Source organism: Barbus barbus (genome assembly GCF_936440315.1).
Source record: "Barbus barbus genome assembly, chromosome: 2".
Classification (NCBI taxonomy): Eukaryota; Metazoa; Chordata; class Actinopteri; order Cypriniformes; family Cyprinidae; genus Barbus; species Barbus barbus.
Genome location: NC_136730.1, coordinates 19,656,409 through 19,674,047, shown reverse-complemented (window position 1 = coordinate 19,674,047; position 17,639 = coordinate 19,656,409). Strand labels below are relative to the sequence as shown.

At 40.8% G+C, this 17,639-nt stretch overlaps 1 protein-coding gene across 1 annotated transcript in view; it reads left to right on the top strand.

Annotated features, from left to right (window-relative positions):
• The first annotated feature begins 7,863 nt into the window (after positions 1-7,863).
• Positions 7,864-17,639, top strand: part of LOC306884456 (integrin alpha-11-like) — a 52,099-nt gene continuing 42,323 nt past the window's right edge. Inside the window, exons 1-2 of the mRNA XM_079440327.1 lie at positions 7,864-8,035; positions 17,456-17,567. Of these exons, the coding sequence (XP_079296453.1) occupies positions 7,984-8,035; positions 17,456-17,567 (164 nt within the window). The 5' untranslated portion in view covers positions 7,864-7,983. The remainder of the gene's footprint in view (positions 8,036-17,455; positions 17,568-17,639) is intronic.

The window sequence follows — 17,639 nt, the reverse complement described above, 5'->3', positions numbered from 1 at the left end:
GATTCTCATGAGAAAAATGGCCTTTGTTTTAGTTTTTATATTGGATTATTTCACTTACAGTGATTGTGGTAATGAGAAGATGAGTTGTATATGTTCTTAATCCAGTATTATCTTAATATTTAGGTTTTACTTCTATTTTTTATTTTCAATTTGTCGTTGTTCAAGTCATTGATACTTAAAGCTTAGTTTATAATTTAATTTTAGTTCAAGTATTTGTATGGCTGCTAAAGTTAATGCACTTGTATGATTTAAAAATGTTTAAAAGTGTTATGTTTTAGTTTTAAGTTGTAACGTTTAATGTAAAGACTTGCCATGTATCCAAAGATTTAGATTTAAGTTTTTCAGTTAAAAAAAATGCTCTCATTTAGTTTTCATTTCATAGTTTCTTTAAATGTTAAAGAAAAAAATACCAACTTTATTCAACAATTTCTTCTCTTCCATGCCAGAATTCCTCACATGTTCATGACAGTACCACGATGCATGCGTGTGCATTCCTCTCTTTGGAAACAAGCTGCAGTGTCTCCACAAGCAGAGCCGATCCCCGCTATACGCAGAATACGCAAGCTGCGTAGGGTCCCCTTGCTCTCAAAGATGTTTTAATTTTAGTTTCCTTTTTGAGTTTGGCCAGCGGTTATTGAAAACATGAATGATCATTTCTTTTAATGCGGTGCGCTGTCACCCTCTCTACGTAAAAATCAGTCAAATCATGTAACGTGAATGTAATAAAGTCTCTTGCTCGAGACTAAAAAAACGGGTTGAAAGCATACCGAGCCGCTGCGGAAGAGATGTTATTTCTCGAGCGATTTCCGCAAACGCGATTCGAGACAGCGTGAAACACGGACAAATGCATTACATCCATTCTTTCATCCCAACAACCCCCATTCCATAACACCAACGAACCCCCACCCCCCAACCGCCGCCGACAAAGTTTTGCGTTGGGCCCCCAGAAGTCTAGGATCGGCACTGTCCACACGCATGTGTCATGGTACTCTTATGAATGACACGGAAGAGAAGAATTGTTGAATAAAGTTGTTATTCTTGTTTTCTTTGCACACAAAGTATTCTTGTAGCTTCATAAAATTAAGGTTGAACCACTGATGTCACATCTTAACGATGCCCTTACTACCTTTCTGGGTCTTGAATGTGTCAGTTGTATTGCTGTCTATGCAGGGTCGGAAAGCTCTCGGATTTCATCGGTTTTCAAATTTGTGGTCTGAAGATGAACAAAGGTCTAATGGGTTTGGAACAACATAAGGGTGAGTAATTAATGACAGAATTGTCATTGTTTGGATGAACTATCCCTTTAATAGCAGTGGCTAGAGCACAGGGTATGATAAGTGTCTCAATGTTTCCACTTTCTACTGAGTGAAATGTCCTTTAAATGACTGTATTGCTAGGAAATAAGAGGACAACAAAAACATTTATGCGAAAAAGAAATGACTCTGCGTTATTACTGCAAAAATCTTCTCAACCACAAGCAGCATTATGCTTTCTCTTGCTAATATGTCATCATATGGGATGCATTTACAGGGCCTGCTCACAGGGGCTCAGTTCGGTGTTTAAGCGGTCAACCCTGAAATAAATAATTACGTATAAGGCTCTTCAAACCTAATAATTACATGCTGGAAATGACGGAGCTTTGGGTTTTCCATGGTGATGCAGGAGAAAAGAAAGATATGATTTTCCCCCTCTCTTACATTTTTCCATTCGGTTCCATATGAAGTGATGCGGAAGCTCTATGAAACAGGAGCATTTCCCTTTAGCAGGCATGCACAAGGCATTGGGTGATTTTAGACCACATTATGAGCTAATTGGTCGATGTTGAAACAACTGCCTGTGCTCAAGCGGCCACTGAAGGGCTGACTCAAGCGATAACAAACCAAGGCCAAAGCTCAGCCTCAGAAGTCATTACTTTTGCAGCTTAAAGGTTACAAAGGACAGCTTCTGTCCACAAATTCCTTGTTTTGCTGTAGATGACAGTGAGGAATTGTGAATTTATGGTGTCAGGGATTTTGTTAGTCCAGTCGTTTAATGTGTACACTGAGTTTACCTGTGTATATAATTTGTTAGGTGGCCCAGTTATAAATTGCAGGGTTAAACAGAGCTGTGTTGTCCCTGGTCGGTTTCTGGTTGTGTGTCTCCATGTCTATGCATTTGTTTGCATGTTTGAGAACTTTGTGCGTGTGCATGTGTGTGTTACGTGGTGCAAATCATGTGGCTATTCCTGCTGTGGTGGTGCGGTTTCAGTTTCCACATCTCCCGATGTTGCTACTGGCTCTGAGCACCAGTCAGCTCAGATGCCAGATATCTGGAAAAGTAAGAATGACTCACTGCTCAGACTAGACCATTCGCTTGCTTGCTTTCAGTATTTATATTAAAGGCCTCTGCCATTTTTCACATTATATGAGCATTTCCATTGGTACACTGTTGCCCTGCTTACAATTAAACCGCTCTCCATTCTCTCAGCAGTATTCTTATGCGAGTAACCACATCATGTGCAATAATAAAACCAGTAAGGACTGAGAGAGTTAAAGGGCCTTGGCACATGGCACTAGAAATATGGAGATGTTCCATCAGAAATATCAAGATTCTATGACACTTTTGAAAATGTTGTGCTCCAAGAGTAGAACAGACCTCCATGGTGGCAAGAATTTAGCTAATTATTGTCAGTACTCTGTTAGTTCTTTCAAACGTTGTAAGTGATAGACTTAGATTTTGAAAGGGCAACGTGATGCACAAATATAAACAGTGTAAACTGTGGGAATATCATGTAGTGCAGTTCAAAGCAGTTTCCAAGGCTTAGAGAGTGAACAAGTTATTTAGTCATGTGACATGCAGTTTACTGATTTATTTTCTACACATGAGTTTTAATTATTAGCTAATTTTGAAAAAATGTCTAACATGATTCTGTCAGGGAACTGTTGTGTGTGTCATGTGTTCCTGCCTCTTGTGCCCATATTTGGTTTGTTTCCTGTCCTTGTTAAGCGTAATCATTAGTTAATTCTTGTCTAGCCGTGTTCGTCTCGTTATCTATGATTTACCTGTGTATATTAGTCCTGTCTGTTCAGTTAAACTTGGTCTGGTCTACTCGTTACTCCCCGGTGTTCCTGTCTGTGCCTTGCCCTGCCTTGCCTTGCCCTGCCTTGCCTTGCCCTGCCTTGCCTTGCCCTGCCTTGCCCTGCCTTGCCCTGCCTTGCCTTGCCCTGCCTTGCCTTGCCCTGCCTTGCCTTGCCCTGCCTTGCCTTGCCCTGCCCTGCCTTGCCTTGCCCTGCCTTGATGTCATCAGTAAAGTATATTATTTGAAGTTATATCCTCGTCTGCGTGTTCCTGGTTCCTCCCTCGTGTGTGCACCGTGACAGATTCGTGATCATTTTGCCAATATATTTAAGGAGCGCATGTGAACTTCGTTTGCATTTTAGATGATAATTTTAAATATTTATTTTTTAATTTAACTTGGGGGTAGTTTTAATAGCTTTCATTGTATGTTTGTATTTTGGCAGTTTGTAGCTACATTTTGGTGAACTGTTGTATAATTAATATGAAATTCAACCTCATTTGTATGTTTTACACCAGATTTAGGTTAGGAGTGAACCTTCTTTAATATTTTTTTTTCCCTAAAAACATTTGTTTTCCTACAGAGTGTATATTAATCTTCAGGATCCAAAATAATGAGTCAGAACATCTCTGTGAAGTGAGTTCATTTAAACCTCCACACTTAAAATTAATTGCTGCACCCTACTTAGATGGAAATACATATGGACCCCCCCAAAAAACATAGAAAAAAGCTCACTCTTAATCCTGCAGGTGCAATTCAGTCTCTCGCACATCATAAAGTGTCTAAGCTACTATTTTTGACTTCACTGTGGATGACGTCCAGTTCAGCACTACTGTTAATGGAACGGTAGCACAGAACTGAGATGATTGTCTGTGGACGTCATTTTAGTGCCTATGGCTTCCAGAACAACAAATCAAAGTTTAGCGAATGTGTTTCTGCTCAGTGTAAACTCATTCAAGAACAAGCCGCAAATCAACCATCAAACCTGACCTTGACTGCTGCGTCCTTAAAGGAACTCTGACACCATTAGAAGTTATGAAAATCTCACATCGTTTTTCATCAATAATATTTGCCTGTTTATTTGTGTAGTTCTGTCATAGTTTGTCTTTGAACTGAACAGCATAACCAGCTAAAATATCCCTTTCATGGCAGATCTCATGGAGAGAGAAGAGCAGCTGGAATGCAAATGGATATGAGATCACGATTTACAGTCCAAACCGCTGGATTTCAACACAGCGAGAGTGTTGATTCGGGTTTTAGCATACCGAGATTACACAAGTTGAGCTCTTGATTGTATATTGTGGGAAAGCAAAGCTTTCATCACAACTTGCGAGTGCGAGGACACTGGCGTTTTTGCCCAAACCACTGAATTCCTCCAGTTGAACGTTGCCTGTCAGTCAAATGGCCAAACACATCACACTCTGCATGTCTGATTGGTTGACTCATGCTTCCATGGCCTAACCACAAAATCTCTGATTCCTAGGATGATTTCATATGATTCATGAGCACATTTATGTTGGGGCTTAGAGAGTCACGCCATATAGATTAATATGATATGTACTCATTTAATGAAAGAGTATTCATGTTATATAAAAGCAAAATGAACAACGTCCATCATATGCTATTTTTTCAAGACTGATTCTTAAAATCTTTTATTACAACTGACTAATGTGTTGATTCCCTACTGGCAATTTCACAATGTTATTTTCCAGAATCGTGGAAAGTTTACATTTTCAACTTGGGGTTGTATAGGTCAACCATCATCTGCTTTCTGGCAGTTTCTATTTTAAATTCTGGAAGTGGAAAGAAACCGCAACAAAACAAAGCAGGAGTATGGCATTCAGATATTACCAAAGTTCAGCGTTATTGAGTGTGGTTGCCATGTTTTGAGCAACATCATACAGAAACAGCTGGAGAGTCCAGATTTGGTTTGATCTGACTGGCACTTGACACTGTGGTGACTTCTAGGGTTTGACCACAGCAGGGTTGTCACTGACATCGCTGTATGTCCTTGCCAATGCAACCAGGCTTAAAGGAAAGGAAAATGTGATCACCAAAATTTGGCCAAAAATGCATTTGATTCTATTGATAGAGAAATAATCAATCTATATGTGAGTACACAGTTCAAAATAAGGACTTCTGGAATTGACCAAAAATGTATTTAATCACTTTGAATTTCCTTGCGATTAGAACAGTTTCTGAAAAGCATTACTATTACCATTATTATTATTACTATTTCAGATTACAAAATCCATTCGCACAAGAGGCCAGGAACAGGATTGGGCACCCCTGCTCTAAATAGTCAGTCATACATCATGCAGCAGGTAATGTGGAGGTTATTGGGATAATTGTTTGTGGTTTGTGGTCATGAGGTAAGTGTTGCTCCTGCAGAGGATATGTATTGATTGCCAACCTCTTCTCAACAAGGGGCTTAGGACCCCCACATGTAGAAAGGTATGATTTCTAGTAAAAACAACTTCTCAAAAATTAGTTTCTGCAGTCCATTCTATATGTCAGTCCCTCTTTTTCTCTCTTTATGAATTCTTCTCTGACTTTTAAGTATTGGCATGGCAATTTTGGTCAGTAGCTCAACATTATGAACGAAAGCATTTTCCTTCCATGTGGAAACAGTGAGTGAAGCAACCCAGCTCCCTCTCAGGCCCCCAGCCTCTTTTGAGAGAAAGAATTAGACTTTAATTTTAATTGCAGGTTCCTCTTTAATTTATCATTTGTTTGGACTGTTGACATTTTGCAAACTGACAGTGGGGATTCTTGGGCTATGAGTTACAACCTCACAATACTGGTAAAAGCTGCCTCATGTTGTGTTGTGTAACCAAAATGGCCCCTTCTATATCCGTTTATCCATTTACCCACTTTTTCATTCCTCAATTTGCTTGTCTTAGCAGAGGACAGAAGTTTGCAAGAGGAGTCAGAAGAAACTGAGACATCTTAATTAGCTACTTTATATTTTAATTGATATGGCCCATAGTATGGATGGATTTTTTTTTTTTGAGACTTAGATCAATTATACTATAAGTTAAACTCCCTCCCTCGTTTACTTCTGCTCTGCTGTTGCAGTCAGTATCAGCTGATGAATCAGTTGATGTATTCACGCTCAGAACAGAGTTCAGGTGTACTCGCTATATCTATATTGTTTAGTCGGTGTATGAATAGCCTAAATATCTCTGCCTCACTCTTTCCCTTCCTATGTGTCAGCATCTGTCTGTTGGAGTAACTAACAAGCTCTCTGGTTTGACTACACATTCCTCTGCAGAATTTGAAAGAACATAATTCCCAGCTGACTCATTTGCAAAGAGGGTGAATTATACTGCAAATTATAATGCTTGGCTTTGATAGAAACAACTGATGAAAGGAAAGAAAGATGAAGTTTTAAGTACTCTTAATGAAAGCAGCACCCATTTCTTTGGTCACTTATGTTTAAAGTAAAATCAGCTCAATGTACATCAGATGTTTTATAGTCACTTTGATTTCAGATTAGAGGCTGAATTCTCATAAAAAAACAGATTTTTTGTTGTTGTTGTTAACAACTGTTTGAGTTTTATGTTTTTGGAACCGCAGTACAAAACAAAAAGCAACTGTATAAATTTAAAACCCACCCCAACCCATCCCACCCCTTGGTAGACTTGGAAAATAAATAACATAAAATAAATAATAATAATAAACACATTAATTAATATTAATAGCTAAACAAATAACAATAAAATAATTTTTTACAAAGATTTTAGAAAAGAAGAAACAACATTAAAAGCTGAATGCCATGAATTTACAGTTTCCACAATAGATCCATGTATACGAGAAGTAGAGAGTTCCATTGAGATAATGTCAAACAAATACACAGTCCGGGTTCTTCTGTCCATTGTGTGAGGAGGATTTCAACGGTTGACTAGCAATTTTTTTCCTGCTGTGAGAGCAGCTAACAGTAAATGACTGTATTGGGCTGTATGGACAAGGTGAAGTCCCAAAAGTCATTCATGAAAAAATGGCGTGGAGTCAGACATATCTCAGTACCCAACAAATATGATAAAAACTGATTTTTTAAAATCTAAACCATGATCCAATTAACTTGTATTTGCAAAAGGCCTGACAATAATATTATTAATGTTGTGGATAGTACAGTGATACGGTAGATATTTGCTCATAGGAAATTTGCCATTGTCTTATGAATTTTATAAACAGGATATTATGTGTTGGGTAGTTTACTAGTGTACAAGATTGCATTTACACTGCATGTTCATTTTGACCAAAACTTAGTAAATGTGGTTTTGCTATTTTCAAGGTCAAGTTGAAATGGAGGTGGGCCATATTTCACTATTAGAGCAGCCAGAACGTCAGTATTAGTTATTATATAATCTGTAATTATATGCTTGGGTCGTGTGGTTTGGATGGTGTCTGAGGTTCTGCTGAGAGTTTTTCAGTGGGTTTTATATGGTAACATGCAGCTATGTTAACCACAAATCTCTGCATCAATCAAGACGGAGGGCATCTATCCAAATGTATGCAATTTAAACTGCATGTTAAGCAAATTAGAAGATTATAGAAGATCAGTTTTTGTCGTAGAGGTGATGTACAGTGATCCCCAAAACCTGAATTTCCAGATTCATCACAAAAAGCATTTTCATGAGCTCATAACAGGATGACCCAAATCAAGCATAGACGAAGAGACAAAAATAGGGAGGGAGGAAGTGAGATGGAAAGAAAAAGAGAGAAGATCTGTCTGTTGGCTGAATGAGCACCTCCTTTTAGTTTGGCCACAGTCCCCTCCTCCTTGCCTCAGATATAGTGTTTTTAGGAGAAGCAGAGTCAATCAGAGCCGGGTGTACAGGAGAGCGCACTGTCAGGATATTCCATCCTTATGCACACGCATACACTAAAACACACTCTCTCACGTTTCCCTCTCACACACGCACATGGAGTACTACTGGACCCACCTACTCTGGATTCTCTGGAGCGTGATGCCAGGTGAGTTTGTATGTGTGTGTGTTGCCTGTTTTCAATACTACAAAATACTTAATACTACAAAATACTTTGCAACTTGAGATGAGACTTTAATAAGTACAATGGATGTGACTTGTGTGCATTGTGCATCTCCTACGTCTGCTTTCCAGTGTCAGGCACTGTTAAACTGACCTCCCTTGATAGATGGGGATGCTGGATTGGCTGTGGAATGGTTTGAGTTTACCCTTGCTCCAATTTCCATCCTAGCACTTGCATACTTTGAAATGAAATGCGATGTTATCAGGAATATATTGGGAGTTCATAGTTTCATGTGTCTGGGAACGATCTGGTGAGCAGCCAGATGAAAGTTCACTTGTGAAATGACACTCTTGACAGAATATTCAAGGACTTTGGCAGCTCAGTGACATCATGGGTCAAGAGTTCTTGAGAAAATTCAAAATTGCATGTCTGTGCATTCTTGTCATAAGTTAGGTCTTTAAGTCTGTCTGTCTATCTGTCTATCTATCTATCATCTATCGCTAATGTGTAAGAGATATAAATAACATTTGTTGTTATGTGCAAACATGCTTTTTTTTGTGGTTAGTGCCATCTTGATCAACTGCCAGTAAGCCAGCTGTGAACCAGGCCAACTTTAATCAAGTCCAGCAATGTAAACATTATACTAGTACAATACTGTAATACTACTGTCTGTTGTACTCCTTTTAGCCTTTCTCTGGTCACATTAAATGTGGCCCACATCTAGAACTTCTTTTTAAATTAGAGATTTTTTTTTTTTTTTTTATGGTGTGGCTTATGCTCTTTTAGATGTGGCATGTATCAGACACTCATCTGAATGGGTGACACTCTTAAACTGACCTGCACTCACATACACTATGCCTCATCGCAAGTGAGGTGCACACTCATGACAAATGTTGCAATGGAACGATGTTGAAACCGCAGGAAATCCAACCTGTTTGAGAAGCATTAAATATTCAGCTGTTCACATTGTCATCCAATTAACAGAGCAATTTCATGTTTGAATAGCCTTCTGACTTTTTGCCATTTACAGTGGAACTGGTTGGTTAATCCAGATATTACTCAGCATTTCTTGAGGTAATTCACTCAAGTGCGATCACTTATGGCTCTGTGTTCAAGAGTGAAGTACAGAAGCAGGTAAGTAAACGTGACAGCAGGGCTTAGCTGTGGCTCTGTTCCACATAACCAGTTATGACACTGATTTACATTTCACAAACCTTCAGTACACAAAAATGCAACTCATTTTCAGTAACTTTTCAGTAAGTGCTCTGATGGATTCAGTGAAAAAAGGTTTAGTGACTCCTGAGTTTTAGAGTCTTTAAGGATTCACTAAAATAACTGACTAACATGATTCTGTTCATGAACCAGACTACACAGCTTGTGCTGTCACTTTGTTTTAGTGAGAAGTTTGCAAGGAAAGGACAACTCAATAGAAATATTTATCACTACATTCAGACTACAAACTCACAACTCAAATATCTGTTTTGCTTTGGTAATCACTGCGATACAAACAATAGGTGAAAATGTCATTACTGGTCCAATTTCTTCAGATAAATGATAGTTTTCTGTCAGAGTAATGATACAAACAGGCAATACTGAAAAAATGGTTTAGAAACATTGAAAGTAATTTTCACAATTAATTACAAAGAAATCTCAACTAATACATTGATTTAAGCTTGCCATTTGGAAATACTACTACTTTTTTTTTAATAGTGCATCTATTTACCTCTTTTATGTAGTTTGCAAGAGAGGTTATGCTCTGCAACAAACAGTTATTTAATCTGACCCTAGCTCTTAGTAGCAGCTGATTTATATTGAGATAAAAAAATAATAATAATAATTGTGATATCAGATGCTTCTACCTGGAATACTACTTTGGAAATACTAATTATAGAATAAGGTTATTTTTTGAGAGTGAGGAACTCCAGAGCTAGTGAGTAATGCCTGACTGTGGTGTATATCAGTCTGCTGATACCACGTGCTTAACGGATAGTTTACTTTGGCCACAAACCCAGTTGCAGGCCACCAGGCTCATCCCCTGCTAGCCATCTCTCAGCAGCCCTTCAATGAGCTTTCCAGACCACAGAGCTCACAGTTGGAAAGTCAGCATGAAATGAGCAACGTCTGGTCATTTTACTCTTGATCTGTGAGTGTAACAGAATGTATATCAGTCCCTGAGGTGCAGCACATACAGTAAAAGCATAAAGCCCATGAGATCTTAAGCAGAAGAGCATTTAAAGCAATGCATTTCCTGCATGTGGAGTTTATTAAAAGCCAATCTGCTGGCCCATAATCCTCGCCAGTGGGCATCAGTGAGGCTCATTAGCATCAGGGCAGTTCCTCACGTAAATATTTGTGAAGGAGGGGAGAGACGGCTGAGGGGTTAGCAGATGTTTAGAGGGGGATGTCCGTCACATGTGAGCTTGTACACAGCTGCATGTTTAACTGAGGCCTTGGTAATGAATTAGTATTGGTAGTTTTCTTTGGTGGCATTGAAGTGGGTTTTGATTATGAATTAGATTTTGATGGATGGTTTGTGGTGGATGTGCCCTAGATATGGTCTAGCACTAGCTCAAATATTTATTTCCAAATGTTTTGATTTTAATCATGACCTGAGTTAACCTGATCACGATTTCAGAGTCCTAGTCCTAGCATTTTAAGAAGTTTGTCATAATATATTGCAGCTGCAGGCTGTAGCTGGAATTTTGTTTTGAATTGTGTGCCACTGTCGAGTTGTACATTCTTTTTGACAAAAATTATGTAAATCAGCATCAAGCATGTAGCTTTCTAAAATAAGTTCCTCAGAAAATCAACAGGATCTTCAGTAAGTGTTTTAGGTTAGTCTTGATGATGCATAGACATTCTCATAGACTGGTGCTTCTCTGTCAGTATGACTGTGGTGTGGATCCTGTAGCTTGATTGTTGTCCAAAAGCAGCGCAGGCCTGGCCTGGACACAGAGCACAACCCTTGCAGCCACTGTACTGAGGTTTATTTATCTGGGCAAAAGAATCCACACACAGGAAACCCACTCTATAGGACCTGCTGATATTACAGAGAATATTAAAGTGTCTGCCACGTTAGGGCTTTTAAATGGAAACTAGAACCTTTCTACTCCCCCTTTTTTCGCATTCTTTTTTCCCTTAGGTTTTTTTCTCTTCTTTTTAAAGGGTAAAGCTGTTCTCAGCTGGTGTCTGGGACAGTTTGGTTTCAGTAACAGACTGGATGCCTTAGATGTGTATTTAAGCTCTTTGGAAAAAGTGATCAATGATGTGGGAGAGCATTTAGGTTAAAAAAAATAAATAGAAAAAGGTAACATTATCCAGCATGATCACAGGTATTATTCAGCTTTTCTTCTTTGCTGGTCAGCTGACTGATCTATTTTAAGATTAATGCATGCAAGGTTCTTATTTTGTTGACTATTCATAAATGAGGAATTCTGGGAGAATGTTTCAGAATAAGATCAAAAGGCTCTGGATGACAGTGTTACAATTAGTGCAACAGTATGTTGCCATGATATAAGTGAATTATATGTGTTTATATAAGTAACTATTTGAGTTTGTGTAGTTAAATGAGTTCAAGCAGTTCATTTAATGCTTGACCTCGGCCAGTGCTTCTTTTTTTCAGGAAAGAGATTTTTGTCTGATATTCAACAAAGCATGAGCAGGTGACAAACAGCTTGACTTATATAATACTTATACTACTGTTCAAAAGTTTGAATAAGTCTGATGAGAATAAGTCTGTGTGTAAACCAGGATCAAACTGACCTCTTTATATGAGCCTTCATTGCTGTTCACAGTGTGATATACAGTTCCCTTCCAGGAACTCGAGCTGCGTCGAAAACGCTAGGGGAACGTGTTCAGCGTGACCGCGCTCTGAATACATGTGTAATCTGTCCAATGGAAGGGCGAGACGTCACGGGTGGGTGAAGTAATCGACCAGGAAGCATAAAAGCATCAGCGTCAGCTTTTTGTCATTCAGCAACAGCTACTCTGTGTGTATGTGTGTGTGTCTGTCAATCTGTGTTGTGAGTCTTATTTAGTGTTGTTTGTCCCTTACAACCACTTGAAATAAGCTCCACAATGTGTGCAAGAAGCACTTGGGCAAGATCAGATTGCATTACAGGCTGTATGTTCCTCCCTGCAAACGTTACATCACTGCTGGGGATACACGCAGTCCGTGAGTGGTCTGCTTGAGAGCAGGGCACGCAGAGTTCTCGAGGGAGCTGACTGCCTGCTTTGTGAGAGTTTGCCACTGCGTATGCTTGTTCTCGGAAGGCTCTCTTTGAGGAGTGAGCTTTCACTAGCGTTCCTCCCGTGCAGGTCCCGCTTCTGCCGAAGTAAAAGGAAAAAAAGGTGGAGCGGTGGCTGCGCTCGTGGGAATCACACATGGATCAGGTGGAGGGAATGAAGACGGGCGAGCCCCTATCTTCTACCTTTCCCATCAGATCCAACGCCCGCTCTCTGGGATCAGAAGCCCGCCCCGCGGTTCTTCCCCCCCCAGGGAGAGGGCTTGACGCTCCGGCTGTCTTCCTCTGAGGAGGTGGACGTGAAGGACGTCGATGAGCTTTGTAAAGCTGCAGTGTTTGCACAAGCATATTATGAATGACGACATCATTATATTTGCGCCGTCAGCTCTAAGAAATGGGGCTGATTGTGCTTCTCCCTGCCGTACGATCTCGCGTCCCTGCCGCTGCTGAGGCACGGCGGCGAGTGAGATCATGGGGATCGCAACATGGACCTGGCGAACGGATTGGAGACGGGTTCACCTATCTCCTCCTGTATTCCTCAGATCTAGCGCTCTCACTTGGGGCTGGAAACCTGCGGTGCGGTTCTTCCCCCTTTGACTGAGAGCTCGCTGTTGCAGAGCGCGTTGCCGAGGCTCTGCAAGCTATCTGTCCCCTGACGCTCGCGAGCTATCTGTCCCCTGGCGCGGCGTCGTCTCTGAAGGCTCCAACCTCGCCCACCAAGACTCTGTGCACAACTTCAGCGATAGTGGGCAAGGGGTATGCGGCTGCAGGTCAGGCTGGTGCGTGTCTGCACACCATGGCGGTGTTACAGGCTTACAAAGCCGACGTACCTGCTTAAAGAGCTAGATGAGGGATAGAAGCTCAAATCTGCTATTTCTAAGCTCCGTAGAATCGCTGGCCTCTGTGGTTGAAAGCCCTATTTAACATGAAGGAGACGCCCCGCTTGCGGCATCTGGCCAGTTCGGCGACGCCGTCAATTCCTTCGTCGACAGGTACCAGGCAAGCGGTGGCGTTCCAGCGGTTCCTCCCTCGCCAATCTCTAGCTCTGGGGGCTGCTGGGCGGGAGCAGCCCTCGCCGTGTGCCAGCTCCTCATACAGAGAGGCACAAAACAGAGCGTTGCTACTTGCGCACCCCCGCGGCGGGGCCGAGGTGGCAAACACTCTGGGTCAGGGACCTCTAGGACTAAGCCGGATCTGTGGACCGTACTTTAGTCTAAGAGGTACTCGGCCAAGAAGCCCTGACGAGCGTGGCCCAGGGCTTACGAGGGCAGGCCCCTCTGAGGTAGAGTGGGTTACACCTCCTTATACGGTGTCCGTCTCCCCCCAGTGCCCTCGGGAGACCAGTCTGCCAACCCTGCCAGAGTTCCAGGGCGCAGCTGGCTCCAGTGAGCACTTCTCTCAGTTACTTCCGCCCCGAAGTGTAGCGGAGCTGAGAAGCTCGCCACCCCTGCGGGGGTCTCTAGAGCTCCTGGTTCGGCCGTCTCCACGCCCTTCTCGGTGGCCTCTCAGTGGGTAGGCACCCCCTAGTACATGTTTCCTCCAGAGGCTGAGGCCTCCGGCCAGAGAGCTTATGCTATGTGGTGGATCAGGATGCTATTCCATAGCCTCGAGTCCTCTGCTCTCCCCCTTCTTGGGGATCAAGACTCACTTCTCAGAAGTTGGCCTTTGGGACGCAGGCCCAACCACTTTAGCCACTCATGGCCCTTTTTTTCTCTCGCCCTCGCTGTGCTCCTGAGGGATACACACAGGGCAGGTACTCGGAAGTCTGGTGGCGTGGGCATCATGTTCCCCTAGCGTTTTCGACGCAGCTCGAGTTCCTGGAAGGGAACGTCTCAGGTTACGTATGTAACCCTGGTTCCCTGAAGGGAACGAGACGCTACGTCTCTAGGCCATACTTCCAGCATCCCTGCCGGCGGTTGCCAGTTCCACCGCACGTGCTTTTATGCTTCCTGGTCGATTACGTCACCCGCCCTGGCGTCTCGCCCTTCCATTGGACAGATTACACATGTATTCAGAGCGCGGTCACGCTGAAGGCGTTCCTTTTGCGTTTTCGACGCAGTGTCTCGTTCACTTCAGGGAACCAGGGTTACATGCGTAACCTGAGACGTTCTCCTGCTCACAATAATATTGTACATCAGTCACTGGCAGTGTCACTCACAACTCTTCATCACTTTCTGTGAAAGGCAGTGACCAAAAATGAGGCTAGGAAAAACATGTGGTCCACATTATTCCCTGTGCATTCTTGTGCTTGAGCAGATTAATGTGCAAATGTAAAAAAAATGCTTTTACATCATCTCCAACACTACAGTAGCCTGTCATCATTCATTCTTTTGTCTACACACAGAGAACGTGGGAAAGAGAAAAAGTGTGTGTGTGTGTGTGTGAGAGAGAGAAGACACTAAAAGCAATTCACTTCTCTTCCTCTCCCCTCTACTAAGAGGAAGATCTCTTCATCTCATCCATCCATCATCTGCAAGATATAATACGATGAATGGAAACTATAGTAGCAGACATTATACTTATCAGCACTGTCATCAATAAACTATTTCATTTTCACTGGTGGTGACAGCTGGAAAAAAAAAAAAAAATTAAAAAAAAAAAAAAAAAAAAAAATATATATATATATATATATATATATATATATATATATATATATATATATTATTATTATTATTTTGAAAGTCTTTTTCTCTTAATTGAATCCAGAGATGTGTGTTTTTCCTTTTTGTTTTTGTTTTTTCATTGGTATAGAGGCCAAACTGGAGGTAAGGAGCCCTGGGGCCACCAGAAAGAATCAGGCCTTTCATCAGATCCCATTGTATGTTTTCTGTATCCTTGCCATTTTCTGCCATCCTTTTTCCATTTTCTAGGTGTGCAAGGATATGACATCCATATGCTGTTGTTCAGAGCATAGATTAACAGAGTAATTCAGTGTAATTCTCAGATAAATTAACCGTTGTGTTTACACTTAGATCAAAGCTTTTTTTTATATTTCTAAGTTCAGCACCTGCATTTGATTTATTTTTAAGAGCCATGCTTCTGAATACTGATCTTTATGATATGGGGTTGCCATCATGTGGTGTTCTAACGTGAGAAGACCATCTTTGTACTGTGCAACTGATGTAAAAATATTTGCCAAATCATTAAAAACACGATTTGACAATTTTTGCATAAGCCTTTCTCTGAATATTTAAAGGTCTAGTTCACCAAGAACTGAAACATCTGTCATTTACTCATCGTCATGTCATTCCGAACCTGTATGACATTAATTCTTTCTTCTGTAGAAAACAAAAGAAGATATTTTGAAGAATGTTTCAACTGTTTTTGTCCATGCAATGACAGTCAGTGGGGTCCAAAACCTCACAAAAACCGAAGCAACAATAAAACATTGAAATATTCTTTCAGCATGTCTTCTGTTGTTATCCACGGAAGAAAGTAAGTCATACCAGTTTGGATCAACATGAAGGTGAATAAATGATGACAGAATTTCAGTTTTTGGTGAACTATCCCTTTAATTTAAAAAAATAATTATCTGTAGCCTAAACAGTCATCGTTCTCAGCCTTTGCTTCACGTTAAGCTATAATTATGGTGCTGAAAGGAAGCAACTTAAAAGACAAAATAGTCTTTTAATTGGGACTGAAATTAGACCTGCTTGTAAAAGCTCTGTGAGTTAGATGTAACTTCCTTACTGCTGTCTTTCTGTGACTGACAGACTGTCAAATCTGTTGTGATCAGGAGCGTAAATTTCAACAAATTTCTCAAGAGCAATTTTTGAAAGGGACACAAATAATACAGCCAAAATTGTACTTGTACGGATAGATAGGTGTACACAGCATGTGTACATGGAGACTGTGTTTAAATATGAGTTAGGTTCACCACACGGTCATATTATAATTATTATTTGCGTCCTCCATTGCATTTTAGGTTTTGTCTGGGACCGAGTATGTCTCTTTAGATATTCAACCGCAGCAAGCCCACTGAGCTGTCACTAAACGTCATACTGAGCAAAACCCAACACATCGTTAGGTCTACAATATTAGCCTAATATCAGTTCACAAACAGGCTTATTGCCGTGTTAGTTACGGTAGCGTTATTAAACAAGCTAAACTTGGTAACCTTATAAAGTAAAGTTTAAAGTAAATATAATCCCTGTCCCCCCCGGGATTTGCACCTATGGTTGTGATGACTGGCAGCTTTCATTGTTTAGTCTCATCCATAATGAGGTCCTATAGTCCTTTGGCTCCCACACCAGAGTCTGTTGACAGAGTTGGAGAGTGTCAGGTCAGGCAGTGAAAATCTTGCAGGCTTTCTCCACGACCGTGAGCATTACACTGATTATGAAGGGTTTTCAGCAAAAGACCTCCATGAATGTGTTTGTTAATCCAGTGACCAAGATCTTGTGTTCTTTGGGAGTCTGTCCGAACATAAACCGAAGCCATACAGGCATGTGTAAATAGAGGCACCTTTGAACTTTGATGGAGTCCAAACAATTAAAGTCTGCTTTCTGAATGAGAAACATCAAAGCACCAAAGTGTCCATTCTTTTCCATTTGATTTCTGGACCACATCTTTAACGACCTGCAAAAAGCTAAATTAAGGAAAAACTCACAACTAAGACAACATTCAGTAAATAACTCGCATCAGAGAAAATGAAGTGTAAAACTCTATATACTAAATCAATCAAAATATTTTTTTATTGATTTTTAGATTGTGATATACATTTTCACACTTCATTTTCTGTGAGTCTGTGCATATTTGGCCTAAGCCAAATCACATGACAGATCATAGTCTCTGAGACCAGATTCATTTTAGGTTATAACTCCGATTTGACAAAATAATTATTGTGTTTGCCCTTGCAAGCAACAACCCCACTGTTTAAAGTGCAAAACATTGCAAAAACAAAAAAAAAAATATATTGTTTGCTTTCTGTTCATCTGTGAGTTGTTTAGAAATGATTCAGATTACATCTAGTGTAGTTCATGAAAGGAAACTACTGTTTAGGACTCTGGCAGAAACTCGGTTTAGCCACAATTAAATTTAGCTTAGTTTTGGGTCATTGCGGGAGCTCGTTGGCTTGTAGAATCTATTGCCAGTAAATGTAGTCTTATGTCCAAGCATGCTGTGGATGGTTCATATTTGAATTGTCTGTGTCCGTTTACAGGGTTCCATGACTGTTTCAACATTGACACCAGAAATCACAGGATCATAAAGGGCCCCAGGCAGACACAGTTTGGCTACACTGTCCAACAACACATGGCTGGAGGGCAGAAGTGGTAAGAAGCACTTCTTAGGTCTTTTTCTGTACCCCTTCATCCCCTAAACTACTCCCCCTAAAGAGATAGTTT